Source organism: Bombina bombina, chromosome 4 (assembly GCF_027579735.1).
Source record: "Bombina bombina isolate aBomBom1 chromosome 4, aBomBom1.pri, whole genome shotgun sequence".
Taxonomy (NCBI): Eukaryota; Metazoa; Chordata; class Amphibia; order Anura; family Bombinatoridae; genus Bombina; species Bombina bombina.
Genome location: NC_069502.1, coordinates 361,344,717 through 361,362,549, shown reverse-complemented (window position 1 = coordinate 361,362,549; position 17,833 = coordinate 361,344,717). Strand labels below are relative to the sequence as shown.

The window sequence follows — 17,833 nt, the reverse complement described above, 5'->3', positions numbered from 1 at the left end:
TTAAAATCCTCCAAATCACTTGGCCATATTGCGTACCATATTTGTCTGGGAACTAGCACCCCCGCCACCGACTGGACTGACCGAACAGCCCAGTCCCGCCAAACCCAATATTTTTCCCAAAGCTTCTTTTATATCGAAAATAAATAGCTGCAGCCCAAATTGGTTAAAATGAACACCATCTTTTAAATAAAATTCCTCAGCCCCATCTACTTCGAAATCTGGATGGAAAACTACACCTCCCCCCAACCTCTTAACAAAAGAGCTAATTATTTTGTTAATTTTCTTACGGCTCTTTTCTAGCCTATCATAATCCCTCGCTGATCTCCAAACCAACCTAGGAGTAATCTGTGACCAAATTATTTTGATTTCAGGATAAAGTTCCTTTATGTTGCCCAGATCTCTTTTGATTCTTCTAACTAGTTCCTTTTGAGGAATCATACCTAAATCATTTCCCCCCAAATGCACTATCAAAACCTGAGGACGAGGAAACATTCTGCCAAAATCTAGAAACAATAGAAAAAAGAGTTCCCAGCACATCCCCCTAATCCCAAACCATTTGACCTCCCATTGATCCACAGGACACCCAAGCTGAAGGCCGCCCATTTTCTTACTGGCCTCAGCATTGGCCCAGTATATAAACGAATGCCCCATCACCCATACGATCTTTACACCTAAAATAAGAGAAAAAGGAGTGTTCAGGATGATTACAACTCAAACATTCCAAAGCATACATTCTATTCAAGGGTTTTTTTTTTTTTTTTTTTTTTTTTAATATCATTAAATCAGGCCTAACATAAGATTTATAACGACTTGAACCCCATCTACCAATCTTTTTAACTATATCCTCTCTGAGACCTAACATAGCGGCTTCAGTAGCAGCTCCAATCCGGAAAGAATGAGATCCAAACTCTAAAGGATTAAGACCCAATAAAACAATTGAACCTCTTAAAATGGCTCTAAATTGATATTGTGATAAAAAAGAACCGTCTGAATGAACCAACAAAGGGCCATCCTGCAAAGGCCGTATGGACCCATAAAGCATCATTACCTGACATGGACATATTTCACCACCACTAGGGAATAGCACTATGTTCTTGCCTTTCCCATATATGTCCGTTTTACTACTTCTCAGTAATATTTCTACTCTGTTATCATTCCATATTACATCTTCTTTTTGTAAACCGCCTGAAACTTTTTTGCTAGGGCTTACCAATTCCGAAACTCTAAATGCCCCAAAAAAGGCCAATACAAAGGCCGTTCTAAATAATATTAATTCAAATCTTGATGCACAAATCTCTGCTAATACCACCCAAATTTTTTGAAGTAAAGAAAATGTAATAGGTCTTCTCTTATCTCTAACCTTTGTCTTTTTCTTCAAGCCTTTAAGAACCTGACGGACCCAAAAAACCTTTGTAACATCAGACAAACCTAATAAGCGAAATCTAAAAGCAAGGGCCGCCAATCTTCTTTCCATATTAGATGGTGACAAACCCACATTTCCCCAATGCCACATCCATTCCAATAAGCAACCCGTGACCTCATCATACCCTTCTTTAATTTCAGATTGACATAACCACATTTCCCATTCCTTCCAAACTGATACATAGGACGTCCAAGTACCTGGAGCCAAAGATTTTTTAATTAATTCAGCCAATCCTCCGTCCCAAGCTTCCAAAGTTGGACTGGAAACGTCGCTCCAACTACGTCCGCCTGAGGCGCCAACTCTCGAAAGCGAGACCACTGTGAACGAGATAAAGAATCTGCTATCAAATTAAGCTTACCAGGGATATGTTTTGCCCTGACGAAAACATTCATACTTAAACATTTCAGGACTAGCACTCTTAATAAACGCAAAACTGGTAATGATGATGCAGATAAAGAATTAATAATAGAAACAACACCCATATTATCTGTATGAAACAATATGGATTTATTCATCAAATCCACTTCCCACACAAACAGAGCCACCAGAATAGGAAATAGCTCAAGGAAAACTAGGTTCTTGGTTAAACCTAAATTGACCCACTCTTGAGGCCACACTTCAGCACACCAATGCCCTTGAAAATAAGCCCCGAAACCAACACCCCCAGCTGCATCAGTTATCAAATCCAAATCAACATTAGAGACCCTAGCTTCCATGAATATTGCAACACCATTAAAATTTTTAAGGAATTCCAACCAAACTTTCAAATCATCCTTGTGACCTTTTTTAATCCTTACAAAATGATGAGGCTTACTAACACCAGACGTAGCCAATGACATTCTTCTAGAAAAAACTCTACCAATAGGAATGATTCTGCAAGCAAAATTCAACTTTCCAAGTAAAGATTGCATTTTTCTCAAAGTCACCTTACGGACCGCCAAAAATTGCTGAATCATTTCTGACAAATCCACAATCTTTTCCAGAGGTAGCCTACATTCCATACTTTCAGAATCTATTGTAATACCCAGAAATTTAAGGGCCGTAACTGGACCCTCAGATTTTTCCATTGCAATAGGAACCCCAAAATCAGATGCCATTGAATAAAAACAATCCCTTAATTTCAAACAAACGTCCGAATCATGGGGACCAACAAAAAGAAAATCATCCAGATAATGAACTACTGACGAAAATCCAGACCTGAATTTAACAACCCATTCCAAAAAGGAACTAAAGCATTCAAACAGAGAACAAGAAATAGAACAACCCATCGGGAGACATAAGTCAATGTAGAGAAAACCCTCAAAACAACAACCCAACAAATAATGTGAAGAAGGATGAACTGGAAGTAACCGAAAAGCCGCCTCAATATCTACTTTAGCCATTAAAGCGAATTGCCCAGCCTCTCTAACCAACTTAACCGCCATGTCAAATGATGTATAAGACACAGACGATAATTCATCCGGAATATCATCATTAACAGATCCACCTTTTGGAAATGATAAGTGGTGAATTAAACGAAATTTACCAGGCTCTTTCTTAGGAACCACTCCTAAAGGAGAAATACGCAAATGGGGGATAGGAGATATTTTAAAAGGACCTGCCATTCGACCCAAAGAAACCTCCTTCTCAAGCTTACTCCTAACAACCTCAGGCCATTCCCTAGCAGACTTAAGGTTACCCCTGTAATGAACAACGCCTCCAGAAGATGGAATTCTGAAACCAAACTCAAAACCATGTAGCAACAACAAGGCCTTGTCACCACAACCTTTCTGTTTAGCGTAAAGTACGAGCCACAGCTCCATCCCGCTTAGCCTCACCGGAGTTAATCCCTTTTTCAGGGAGCTCCTGGGTTCCTCCCAATTTGTTCTTTTTGAAACACTTACTGGAAGGGTGGGATCCACCACACCCAGAGCATTCGTGTCTGAATTTACATGATGCTCCCCATTTACAGAACTTTTCATTGAAAGCAAAACAGAAACCTTTTTTGGCTGTTGCCGACGAACCGTTTTGAAGAGATCCGCCGGCACTCCCTCGAAAGGGCTGCGAAGACCTTAACGGAGTCATCACTTTTAGCCATAGACCCATATCACGATCATCCCATTTCATCTCAGGCTTAACCGACAAACGTTGTCTAAATTGTTCATCATAATACCACCAAGCCATACCACCATATGTTCTCTGAGCAGCTGCAATTTCATCTAAATAACAAAAGAGGGCCGCTCCTTGATCAGGGAACTTAACAGAAAATACACTAGCATAAATAACAAAAGCCTGGAACCAGTTAGTAAATGTTTTTGGTAATTTTCTGTAACGTCTTTTCCTTTCCTCCTCTTCCTTCTTGGCCGAATCCTTTTTTGAGTCTTCAGGTATCTCAAAAGACTGATCAAGAGGAAGGAGGGAAAATAATTCAATAAAATCCCTCTTGTATATCTTTTCTCTTAACTCTACCGTCAAATGCATGCCCAAAGGCCCAATAGAACACAAACAAGACCTGGCCAAAGCCGTGTCAGCAATCTTCAGCTCAGGACCCCCATCCGTTTTATTATCAACATTAGTCCCCTTTTGCTGAGATAAACCGACCATTTGAGATTGAGGTACTGACCCTACATCCTTTATTCCCTCACCACCAATCCCTAATACCCTATTTTGGTTAGCCAATTCTGTGGGAACCCATGAATTGGCGACTCCCCCTGTGACTTTTGCTCCTTCTAATTTGGCTAACAAGTCCCTTAAACCTGCTACAACAGTTATAGATAAAGGATCAGCATGCACACCAACTGTATCAACCCCCACATTCAGATTCACAACACCAGATCCCTCATTACCTGTACTCGGGTCCTGAGTCACTGCAGACTGAACCCTTTGAGATGCAGCCGTAACCTTCTCTGTATTCTGGAAACCAGTAGCCCTGGGATCCGTGTTAGTCATTAATTGCTGCCCTTTTTCCGTCTGTAAAAAAGAAACATGTGACAAACCCCCAGAAGGTGCCCAAATTCCAATGCCCCTACTAGCTGTAGACATACCCAACCTACTATCCACTGAAACACCCTTACCCTTCTTAGCTGATGGGACCTCAAACCCTTCTCCCCTTAAATCCCCATACCTCTTGCGTTGTCTACCTCTACCTTGTATTCTCCCAATCCCAGACCTGTTTGGACGTTGAACAGAGTTAACCGAGCTATGAAATGTATTATTAATACTCTGACCCATCATGCCCTGAAGACCAAAATTAAAATTGTTGGCCGTACTCACCCTTGTTTCTTCTCCCTTTGCATTAAAACGTTCCACCCCTGGAACGCCGTCCTCAATATCCAGCCTGATATTTTCCGTCCAAGATTCCTGAAGGCCATAAGCCTCCCCACTTAGGCCGTCATTTCCCACCATTAAAAGACCCTGGGAATTCTCAGGCCGTGCCCCAGTTTCATTCCCATCTAAAAGAAAAACATCATTAGTGACAGGTAAATTTTTAATTGCTTCAACATTCCTATCCCTCAAATTTCTTAACTCTCCCTTTAAAGCTGGATCACCCGTGACCCTGACTGACGAATTAAACTGACTAATAGTGTTAACTACATTGGGAGAAGGAGGAATAAAATCCTCCTCAGAAGAATCTAAATATAAATCTAATTCTACCACACCGTTATCAACCTCAGTATCATGATGACTATCGCTGGCTTCAGGCCTTTCCACCCTCTCGTCTAACACCCGATAAGCCTGATCTTCCGTATTATTGCAAGGTCTTAAAATCTGAGCCGACTTAGAAACATTATGTAACTGTTCTGAAACTGCCTGAGGTATTTCAATCGGCCCTGATACAATCAAACCCTCACCTTTCTTTTTCATTAAGGCGCTACCTAAACTACATATACTCGCTTGTTCATTACCCCCACACGGAAAAATAGGCCTCGGCGGGCCGTCACTTTTACTAGCTTGCTTTTTTCCTCTAATTACTACTTTCTGGCCTAAATTGGCCGTCTTACCCTTAGGCAAAGAATCACCCTTCATTACAGGCTCAGTGAATTGTTCCGTAATGGAACAAGTGCTCCCGGACTGCGTCACATTATCAGCAAACTCCGCTCCGGTCTGCCGACTTCCGGAGCTCGAACTTGACTTCTTCCTCACAGACGCCTTTAACCCCGGACTGGGGCTGGATTTTCTCCGACCGCTATTACCCTCTTCAGCATCCGGATCAGAACGAACTGAAGGCCTCGAACGCCTCGATGTTTTCGGAGCCACCTCCACGATATCCACTCTGGGTTCGACAACCGGGCTAAGCAATGGACGTAATTTTTCTTCGAGCCAGGTAGGGCCCATTTTTGCAGCTTCCAACTTAAGTTGGTCAAAAATCGCATCAAAATGCGACATCGCAGAATTACTAACTGACAAGCACAGCACTTTCTAGAAAGGTTTGATAATTATTCTGATGACAGATTCTCCCGCTCTTTCTTTAAATGCGTAACAGCGCGTGCTAAGCCCGCCCCCTACAGTAAATAACCAATCACACCCAAGGCCTAATTCCTCCAACGGTCAAGTCCCCTTCCCGTTACTTCGAACTCCCAGGGGTTCCCAATCTGTTGAAGGAAAACTTATAGAGCACATCTAGAATAAAAGAAATAGTAACAGTTTAATTTAGGGCAACTAAAATTGAGAATTTTGAGCAAAAGTTTGGGTGCCACCAATTTCCAAAACCAAACCACATGGTTTATCTTTCATTCTATTGCCTTGTTGAATTGAATTTCCAGCGAATAAATTAGTGTAAAATGTCAAATGTGATGTAGGTAGAAGCTTGAATATGTGCCAAAGATTTAAAGTATTATATTGTGTAAGGTAAAACCTCTTATCTTGAAGGAATCATATGAGAAGAAAGAAGACTTCCTACGGCTGGCAGGGGAGATAATTACACTGTTAGGAGCAATCATCATACTCTTCAGTGAGGTATACCCTTTTCATTTTCTTAATTGTTTTTCCATGGCAACCAAATTCTCTGTGGATGGTAGGCATTTTATACTGAAAATACAATTTAAACATTTAAACTGTTTACTTTTATCTTTTTTTCTTTTACAGATTCCTTTACTCATTAAACTTGGTCCTAAAAATTATATTGGAAATACTTCTACAGGAGGACCTTTCTCAATTCTGATGTAAGGGGCAACAAGCAAAAATTAAAGTGGTATTTATGATACAAAAGTAAATTAAGACATTTTTCTAACATTTGTTTTAGGATATTGTTTTGCCATAAATTACTTTAAAACAAATTATTTATTTTCACTGGTGTACAAATCATTAGTATCTTTTTTTTTGCAGTATGAATTATTGATGAACTTTTGAATAAAAAATCATTCTCTGAAACAAATGTGAAAAAACCCATTACTATTATTATTATTATCGTTTATTTATAAAGCGTCAACATTTTATGCAGCATTATACAAAAGTACATTACAAACATAAGAGTACAATACAATAGAGAATTACAATAAGATGTGTATTAAGACTACACAATGTACATTACTACACTTACATTGACAAACATAAACAAAAGCTGAGGACCATTAACCTCTTAAGGACATATGACGGAATTTTTCCATCATAAAACAATTGATCAAACTGAAAGCTGTGTTTTTAAAGGGTTAAAGGAAAAATAAACACAATCTATCGGCTAGATTACGAGTCTTGCATTAGCCTTAAAAAGCAGCGTTGAGAGGTCCCAACGCTGCTTTTTATCGGCCGCTGGTATTACGAGTCTGGCAGGTACAGGTGTACCGCTCACTTTTCTTCCGCGAATCGAGCTTACCGCAAATCCCCTTACGTCAATTGCGTATCCTATCTTTTTAATGGGACTTGCCTAACGCCGGTATTACGAGTCTTGGAAGAAGTGAGCGGTAGACCCTCTCCTGTCAAGACTCCTACCGCATTTAAAAGTCAGTAGTTAAGAGTTTTATGGGCTAACGCCGTAACATAAAACTCTTAACTAAAGTGCTAAAAAGTACACTAATACCCATAAACTACCTATTAACCCCTAAACTGAGCCCTCCCCCCCACATTGGAAACATTTAAGTCAATTTTTTAACCCCTAATCTGCCGACCGGACATCGCCGCCATTCCCGCCTTGCAAACACTAGTTACATTTTATTAACCTCTAATCTGCCGTCTCTAACATCTGCCGACCGGACATCGCCGCCATTCCCGCCTTGCAAACACTAGTTACATTTTATTAACCCCTAATCTGCCGCCCCCAATGTCGCCGCTACTATATTAAATGTATTAACCCCTAAACCTAAGTCTAACCCTAAGTCTAACCCCCCTAACTTAAATATAATTTAAATAAAACGAAATTAAATTACTACAATTAAATAAATTAATCCTATTTAAAACTAAATACTTACCTATAAAATAAACCCTAAGCTAGATACAATATAACTAATAGTTACATTGTAGCTATCTTAGGGTTTATTTTTATTTTACAGGCAACTTTGTATTTATTTTAACTAGGTAGAATAGTTATTAAATAGTTATTAACTATTTAATAGCTACCTAGTTAAAATAAGTAGAAATTTACCTGTAAAATAAATCCTAACCTAAATTACAATTACACCTAACACTACAATATCATTAAATTAATTACATAAACTAACTACAATTAACTACAATTAAATTAAATAAACTAAAGTACGAAAAACAACAAACACTAAATTACAGAAAATAAAAAAATAATTACAAGAATTTTAATCTAATTACACCTAATCTAATCCCCCTAATAAAATAAAAAGTCCCCCAAAATAATAAAATTCCCTACCCTATACTAAATAAGGGCCTTTTGCGGGGCATTGCCCCAAAGTAATTAGCTCTTTTACCTGTAAAAAAAAAGTACAATACCCCCCCAACATTAAAACCCACCACCCACACACCCAACCCTACTCTAAAACCCACCCAATCCCCCTCTTGTGAGCTGCTGGTGCAATGCTGAATATAATATTCAGCGAGGTCTGGCAGACCTGATCCGCAGTGTCGGATCAGGTCCGTCAGCCCTTGATAAATAGGGGCCATGGTATTTGTTGCCTGACGCTTTTGTTACTTTTTTGTTACTATTTTACAACATAGTGTCTGTTTGTGAATATACAATTACAATTCAGAATATACTCCAAGTAAATCTAGACACAATAACAGTAACAAAGATTAAATATGAACATTATGGCTTAAAACTAAACTTGCATAATGCACAAATAATACAAACATCTGCTATTATTCACACAATAGAAGAAGAAATAGGGGCATATGTATCAAGCTCCATATGCCTTGATGGCCCCTGTTTCTGGCGAGTCATCAGACTCGCCAGAAACAGCAGTTATGAAGCAGCGGTCACAAAGGCCGCTGCTCCATAACCTGTCCGCCTGCTCTGAGCAGGCGGACAGACACCGCTGCAAATCAACCCGATCAAGTACGATCGGGTTGATTGACACCCCCCTGCTGGCGGCCGATTGGCCGCGAGTCTGCAGGGTGCGGCGTTGCACCAGCAGCTCTTGTGAGCTGCTGGTGCAATGCTGAATACGGTGAGCGTATTGCTCGCATATTCAGCGAGGTCTGGCGGACCTGATCCGCAGTGTCGGATCAGGTCCGCCAGCCCTTGATAACTGGAGGCCCAATTCTTAACTCCCAAATAGCTGGCAGATTGTATTTGATCACAACATTATGCTTTTTAGTGACATAAGTAAAATCTAAAACATTTGAGCAGATTTTTCTATAATATATAGTAACAACAGTGTAGTTGTATTATGATTAGTGAAGAAGGTTATAATTAATATACAATCGTACTTATAGCTTCAATAAGCATCCTTATCAAGCCATCAAGGTTGTCACAATCTATATACAACTGTATTTATAGCTATCACAAGCAATACAGCACACAAGCCACAATTTAGAACTCCTCAGAATCCAAGATTATTTAAACGCTATTTAGAGGCGTCAAGATTGTTACAATTTATGCACAACTGTATTCTTAGCTATTACAAGCTATATAATAGACAAGCCACAATTTATAACTCTTTTGGACCCTAGTTTATTTTAACGCTGTTAAGTGTATATGAGTTGTTAACCTCAAAGCAGTTACAGAAAATCAAATTATATTCTTTAAAACAGACTTGCTTACTTATATAGGGGAATCTACAAAGTAGCCTCAAACAGTTCAGGAGGATAAGGACCCCTGCCTCAGCTTATATGACTGAGAACGGGAAACGTGTACACCGCTAACATGTACATTCCAATATAATTACAACAATAATTTAGCTGTAGTATCATTTTGCACATACAGTCAGTATTAAGTATATTATAAAAATAAATACATTATAATTTAAATTATTTATTTCTATTATTTATTATTATTATTTATTATTTGATTATGTTTTATTATTTATATTTATTTATAATAGTTTGCAACTGTGCATAAAACGATGTAAAAGTTTGCAATTTTGTAAAAAAAAATAAAAAAAAGAATTGAAATACCTAATTGCATTCAAATATTTTAGGAACGACAATGTTATACAAATGGATATATATTTTTATTTGCTTACAATGAAGTTCTTCAGCAAACGGATGGAACATTTTTTAATTTTTTTTGCTTCTTTGCTTTTTTTGCTAAATGTGAAGTCATCTGCTAAGTTCAAACAGTTAAGGGTTAACACTATTACAAATTGAAATATTGCGGCTTAAAGCCATATATCATAATAAATAAGGGAGAATTTCAACCACTATTACATAGTGGTACGTTTCTCATTAAGATAAAAACTGCAAAATAACTGCGCAGATACCTGTAAGGTTCAAATACAAATTTTTCATTTGTGTCCCAAAGTATCCGATGTTACACTCATTAACTCTGGCCAAAAGAGCAATTTGTTCTCATACTTTGGGGCAAATGTATCCAGAAACAGCAGTTATGAAGCAGCGGTCACAAAGACCACTGCTCCATAACCTGTCTGCCTGCTCTGAGCAGGCGGACACACATCGCCGGAAATCAACACGATCGAGTACGATCGGGTTGATTGACACCAATACGCTCGCCGTATTCAGCATTGCACCAGCAGCTGTGAGCTGCTGGTGCAACGCCGCCCCCTGCAGACTCGCGGCCAATCGGCCGCCAGCAGAGGGGTGTCAATCAACCCGATCGTACTCGATCGGGTTGATTTCCGGCGATGTGTGTCCGCCTGCTCAGAGCAGGCAGACAGGTTATGGAGCAGTGGTCTTTGTGACCGCTGCTTCTTAACTGCTGTTTCTGGATACATTTGCCCCAAAGTACGAGAACAAATTGCTCTTTTGGCCAGAGTTAATGAGTGTAACATCGGATACTTTGGGACACAAATGAAAAAATGTTAAAACATTTATTGTGAGGAAGCTCACACTTGTTTGATTTTGTTTTTACTGTGTAGTGTTCAGTAATAATATTTTACATTTCTTTGTGATAAGGTTAGCTCTTGTATATTTGAACCTTACAGGTATCTGCGCAGTTATTTTGCAGTTTTTATCTTAATGAGAAACGTACCACTATGTAATAGTGGTTGAAATTCTCCCTTATTTGTTATGATATATGACTTTAAGCCGCAATATTTCAATTTGTAATAGTGTTAACCCTTAACTGTTTGAACTTAGCAGATGACTTCACATTTAGCAAAAAAAGCAAAGAAACAAAAATTTTTTAAAAATGTTCCATCCGTTTGCTGAAGAACTTCATTGTAAGCAAATAAAAATATATATCCGTTTGTATAACATTGTCTTTCCTAAAATATTTGAATGCAGTTAGGTATTTCAATTCTTTTTTTTATTATTTTTTTACAAAATTGCAAACGTTTATATGGTTTTATGCACAGTTGCAAACTATTATAAATAAATATAAATAATAAAACATAATCAAATAATAAATAATAATAATAAATAATAGAAATAAATAATTTAAATTATAATTTATTTATTTTTATAATATACTTAATACTGACTGTATGTGCAAAATGATACTACAGCTAAATTATTGTTGTAATTATGTTGGAATGTACATGTTAGCGGTGTACACGTTTCCCGTTCTCAGTCATATAAGCTGAGGCAGGGGTCCTTATCCTCCTGAACTGTTTGAGGCTACTTTGTAGATTCCCCTATATAAGTAAGCAAACACATCCTATGGGTTAATTAAGTCACACACCAAACTGAAATGTGCTGTCTATAGATAGAAATATGCAACACTTGTACTAAACTCATTCAGAAGTGGATGTGTACAAAATAGATTCATCCTGAAGAGATGGTTTGGCTCGCATGTTTTAAGCCTTTTACAGAACTTTTTCAAGATTTGTCACAAAACTGTTTAATACGCTGTATATGAATAAAAATGTTTCATATGCTGCAAATCAGAAAGTGGGCTGGCTGGACAGCAGGCTGGGATATTGCAGTAGCACAGGTAGGTACTTATGGGCTGGAGGGACAGCTAAGTATCACTATCAGCTGCTCACACTCACAGTATCACTGTGCTTGGAGGGGAGTAGGTTGTGTATGTTTACTAGTGAGGTGTGTTTGTGGTGAAAACCCATTCCTGACTAGTTCTTAGAATGAATCCTGCAGCGGCTGAACAGCTAATAGCACAATTTATTTCAGCACTGCAAACATTTTTAAAGGCCAGTATCACAGTTTTAACCCTTCATTGGCATATGGGTCATTGCACAGTCTGTTACTGTATTTTAGGCATTTCCCTTTTTTTCTCCTTTTTGGCTAAAATAAAGTGTTAGAAAATATAGTATATTCAGATTAAAGTTCTCAAGAAGTCATTTTCATAAAAGCAGAGAGCACTTTAATGTCTGAGTATTGAATATCTATTTATAAATACATAGAACATATTTTGCTATGTGCAAAACATTGGACTGTGACGTATTTACTGTTAATATGTCACAGTCCAATGTTTTGCACATAGCAAAATATGTTCTATGTATTTATAAATAGATATTCAATACTTTTGCAACCAATCGGCCACTAGCAGGGGGTGTCAATCAACCCAATCGTATCTGATCGGGTGGATTGCTTTCCGCCGCATCACAGGTGGCGGACGAGTTAAGGAGCAGCGGTCTTAAGACTGCTACTTCTTAACTCCTGTGTACGGGAAGCCTGAAGGTACATACGGGGCATGATAAATCGGCCCCATAGTTTTTTTTTTAAATGATTTATTTATGAAAAGAAAAAAAAGATTGACAATAGGTTAACAATATTTGTATGAAAGAATGAATAACAAAAATACATAATAGTCAATACTTCTAGCATTTTATAAAATTCCAAAAGCAAATGTGGTATAATTTTGATTAATTAATTTTTCTTTAATCAAATAAGGTTTTTATTCTTGACATAAGCTGTTTGTTGTTACACATCTGTGGAGCGCATTCATTTTAGGCAGCCCTATTATAAGTAGTATACTAATTGTATGGAACTTTAGAGAAGAAACATATACATATTCCCAAACATTCATTGCCTGCACTATTCGGTTTTTGTTTAATTTTTAACGAAATGCAAAATTTAATTTTTTGTTAAATATTTACATAAGTTTTCATTATACTAATTTAAATGTTTCAAAGCTACAGGTGAAAAGTTCACCTGTAGCTATACATTCTTACCTTAACGTGCTCTGGAGACTGCGCTTATCTGATCTTCTTCTTGCCAGAGCCCCAGCTGTGCTAACATCTGGTTTAACGCTTTCGGGTTCCCAGGACCTGCACTAACTTTAGTGCAGGTTCTGGAAGCTGAGCACGCTAAGCAAGGGCTCTGTCAAGAAGAGGATTGGGTTAGTGTGTTCTCCAGTGCGTTAAGGTAAGTATTTAACCCTTAAAAAAAAATAATTCAATAGCCTTGTTGTCTACAGACTCAAGCCTATATTGACTCCTCCAAATAAGTAAAGTGATGGGTAGACTTTGGCTATTAAAATCAATTGCAGGAAACAATTGGCGAGATTACATATGTGGCGCAAGTTTTAGCGCAACTGCTGAAACCCGTGTCACCCGTAATTTTACCTTGCACATTGGGAAATCACATAAACCCGCCGGCAGTTCATAAAGTGCCGTAAGTCGGATAAACTAGCGATCCGACTTCTGGAGTCGCCAGTGACTTACGACAGTTTAAAAACTGCCGACGCCTAAGAAAAAAAAATTAAATTCCCCATAAAAGTCTAACCCACCTACCAAAAATAAATCTGACACGTCAAAACCCCTATATCTGCCATCACCCCACATTGCAACTAATAATAAAAGTATTAACCCGTAATCTGCCTACCCTCTACAACGCAATATACCTAATTGAACTATTAACCACTAATCCGCCATTTACCCACATCGCAAATCTACCTAATAAATGTATTAACCCCTAATCTGCCATCCCACCACAACGCAATATACCTAATTAAACTATTAACCCCTAATCCGCCATTTAACCACATAGCCAATCTACCTAATACATTTATTAACCTCTAATCCGCCACCCCCCCCACATCGTAACATATATTATTAACTAATTAACCCCTTAACCACCATTCCCCCACAACACAATCCCCATACAAATGCCCCTTTAGGGGCAATGGGTAATTTAATATTTTTTTAGTATTAAGTTTTTTTATTTTGGGGGTTTGGTGGGTGGTAGCGTTTTATTGTTCGGGGGGACTTAGTATTTTTTAAATGTAAAAGAGCTGTTTAACTTAGAGCAATGCCCTACAAAAGGCCCTTTTAAGGGCTATTGGTAGTTTAGTTTAGATTAGGGGGTGTTTTTATTTTGGGGAGATTTTTTATTTTCATATTAGATTAGGTTTAATTTTTGATAATTTGGTTTATTTTTTTCTGTAATGTTAAACTTTTTTATTTTTTGTAATTTTAGATTAATTTAATTTAATCTTAGTTTTTATTGAAGTAATGTTAGGTTTTTATTTTAATTGTACCTTAGTATTTTTTTATTTACTGTAATTGGGGTTCATATAGGGGGTGTTAGGTTAGGGGGCTTAGTGATTAAATTAGTTATTTGCGCTGTGGGGGGGTTGGCGGTTTAGGAGTTAATAGCTTAATTAGGTTTATTGTGATGTGGGGGAATGGTGGTTTAGGGGTTAATAGGTTAATTAGTTACTTTACAATGTGGGGGGATGGTGAATTAGGGGTAATACATGTATTAGGTAGATTTGCGATGTGGGTGAATGGTGGATTAGGGGTTAATACATTTATTAGGTCTTTTGCGATGTGGGGGTTGGCGGATTAGGGGTTAATATATTTTACTAGTTATTGTGATGGGGGGATGACGGTTGACAGGTAGATATTGCGCATGCGTTAGGTGTTAGTTAATATTTTCAGGGAGTTACGGTGGTCACATATTCAGCGCATGGCTTGCTGTGCCTGCCTATGTGTGGGAGGGGAAAATGGAGTAACATTTCTCCATTCTCGCCCGGTAAGTCCTTGCACTGAATATGTGATACTGACTTGCGACCCGGTTCTATATAAGTTTATGGGAGTAAAATTAGCGGGCGACGTGTGAAATATATGCACCACATTTATATGCGGCGCCGTATATAAGATAACAATACCCGACTAAAAACTGTTGACACCGGCTTTTGCGGGTGGCACCGCATATGTGATTGCGCCCTATATGTTAATTGGTTAATAAAATGTTTAGGGCGTATCTGGGCAGCGGCCATCTTCGGACGCTATGTTAGAAGATCCAGGAGGAATTTTAAATAATCCTCCGATTATCATAGTTTATTTTCAACATCCATATGAATGACGGTCACCAATGATAACCTTATAGCCTGTTGATCTGAAAGACATAAGGTTTACCTTATTAATGATCCCTCAGCTCTGAGCCGGACTGCGAAGGCCTTCAGTGGCGGCGACAAGTAAGGCCTAAGCACCCTTCCCCGTAACACGGGTTATACAATCAATTGATTGTGTTCCCACACAAACTTTAACAAAAAGGTCACTACTCCTACAATCAATATACTGAATAAATATTAAGGAACATCAAGTCGCATTAAAAGATTTTGAACAGAAATTCTGTGAACGCATGGAAGCGTTAATACTCTCACTGCATTCAGAAGGCGGGCTAAATATGGAAGCAATTACAGACATATCGGTCATCAGAGACGACAAACTGCCAGAAATACTGCAACTACCTGCTACAAACTGGTCTAATCTCATCATTGAATTGATGTCTGTGAGTAAGCCTGAGAATGTGGCAATGTAAGCGGTTCTGTTTACGGATGGCCAGTCAGCTGAAGACGCTGTGGATATACGCAGATGGAGGGAACTTAGCTGTTTACTACCATTCATCACACTTTCCTTCACACTACAGATCACGGTTAGACCCGAAACCTGGATGTCTCCTAAGGACACTCTGGGGAAATATTTGTTTGAGTTCCCTGACATAGCTCTGCAAGTAGGAGAATCCGAAGCCAAAGGGAATACTGTTAGATCTCAGAAGATCAACATGGCATCATGTTCTATCACACATACGTCCCCTCTAACAGCTCAAGACTAGCAGCGGCAAATATATGCTTGTAAAAAGGAAGGGATGATTCATCAAATTGGCCTATAACATACTCCACATCAGCGGTTGCAGGTCCGATTCTGCTCTTGTATCGAGCGTGACTCTGCCAGTCCCTCCAACACTTGCTGCAACTTTAATCAGCGGCAAACAGCGATAAGCTAAAAGTTCATGTAAATGACTCCCCCAAAAGCGGCCTCTGTCAGTTGGTAGTTCCAGTGTGCGAGGCTCCACTTCAGCGTTGCTGAGGAATCCCTCTGCTCCCTCTTCGAGCATGTCTCTATCCACGCCTCCAGCACACACTACACCTGCAAAGAGCTTCTGGCCGTGGGTGAGTATTTTCCAGGGCTGACAGCGGCACCATCAATCGGCCAATCCGGATCCTCCCACTGCCGGACCAATCAGTATACACTGCTAGCTGAGACCTACGCCAAGGTATGCTGGTAATAAAGATGAGTAACAGCAGAAAAGATGACCAGCAAGCCTCAAGGCGTAAAGTAAAGTTCTTTATTGAAAACACACAATAAAAAGCATAAAGCTTAATCCCTTAATGACAAGTGAAAAAAAAGGTCCTACGCGTTTCGGCAGCCCCCTGCCTTATTCATGGACTAACAATAAAGGTGTCAAAGCTCTTTATATACACCTGTGTCCTCAGGTGTGAGAATTACTTGTCAAAAATTTAAAGGGATAGTACCTGTTCAGTATATACAAGTTACAAACATATTATAAGACAAAAAGAACAAGGTGAGATGGCAATCGGATAGAATATGAGAAAAGCATGTCTATGTTAGGATGATTCTGACATTATAGACTTATAATTCTAGAAATATGCATAGTGCTCTCTTGTCCTGAATTTAAATTTAAACTTTATAGACTATACTCACGGTTTCCATTACCATGATACCTTCCTAATACGATACCATACCCAAAATATAAATACTGATATGGCTGCCACATACAAGTCTCAAAAGGAAAATTGGTACAGATGTGTTAAATACTAGTCTCACGCTTCCCTAGTAGTAGAATTAGTTAAATATAAATAAAAATATTTTATTAATAATGAAGCAAATACTGTTTTCGAATACCTAAACATTGGAAGTGAATAGGTTATGTTGTATGAAATGAGCAAACGCTTCCACAATTAAATAACCTGGAATCATGTCTAATTCAACAGTGTGCATGGTTCCTTAAGGGTAGGATACAATAAGTACCCATATAAAAACCCCTTTGTATCAAACCACTAGTCACCCAATATATATAGATATGAATTATTAGTAGAAATAGATTATACCAATAACAAGTGAGACATTGCAGTAATGCAAAAGGTATATAAATAGACACTTCAAAGTGTTGAGGAAGGGAGATATCCTAAAATTTATGTAGGATTTTGTTAGTTCAGCGCACATACCCTTACTCTTTAATAAGATTACACACCATTGCAGCATTTTCAAAAGTATACATATACACTTCAAAAGTGCAAATTGCAGAGAGAGGGTTAACTTAACGAATATGCAAATGCTCTTCTTATACAGCACAACTATAACAAGTTTCCCTGACTCTCAGTAAGGGTCATTAGACCGTGTATGGTAGAGGTAGTCAAAAATCTCAAAAACTATAGACCATGATCTAATATTCAACGTTGATGGGTCCAAAAATTGATGACATCTCCATCAATGTTAAAACCAAGAGGTCTTCTAGTTTTAAGCTTGAAGATCCAAAATGCTTCCCTGTATAATAACTTCGAAGCACGATCTCCACCACGAATACATGGTTTAATGTGGTCAATAATTTGCCATTTAAACCCGGCCACAGCTTTGTCATGGACGTGAATAAAATGCCTGACCAGGTCAGAGCATTCAGTTCCATTTTCAATATTTTTCAGGT

General features: G+C 38.4%; 1 protein-coding gene across 1 annotated transcript in view; it reads left to right on the top strand.

The window, feature by feature from the left end:
* Window positions 1–17,833, top strand: part of LOC128656288 (transient receptor potential cation channel subfamily V member 6-like) — a 308,929-nt gene that overhangs the window by 214,471 nt on the left and 76,625 nt on the right. Inside the window, exons 10-11 of the mRNA XM_053710116.1 lie at window positions 6,272–6,358; window positions 6,488–6,564. Coding sequence (XP_053566091.1) covers window positions 6,272–6,358; window positions 6,488–6,564 — 164 coding nt within the window. The remainder of the gene's footprint in view (window positions 1–6,271; window positions 6,359–6,487; window positions 6,565–17,833) is intronic.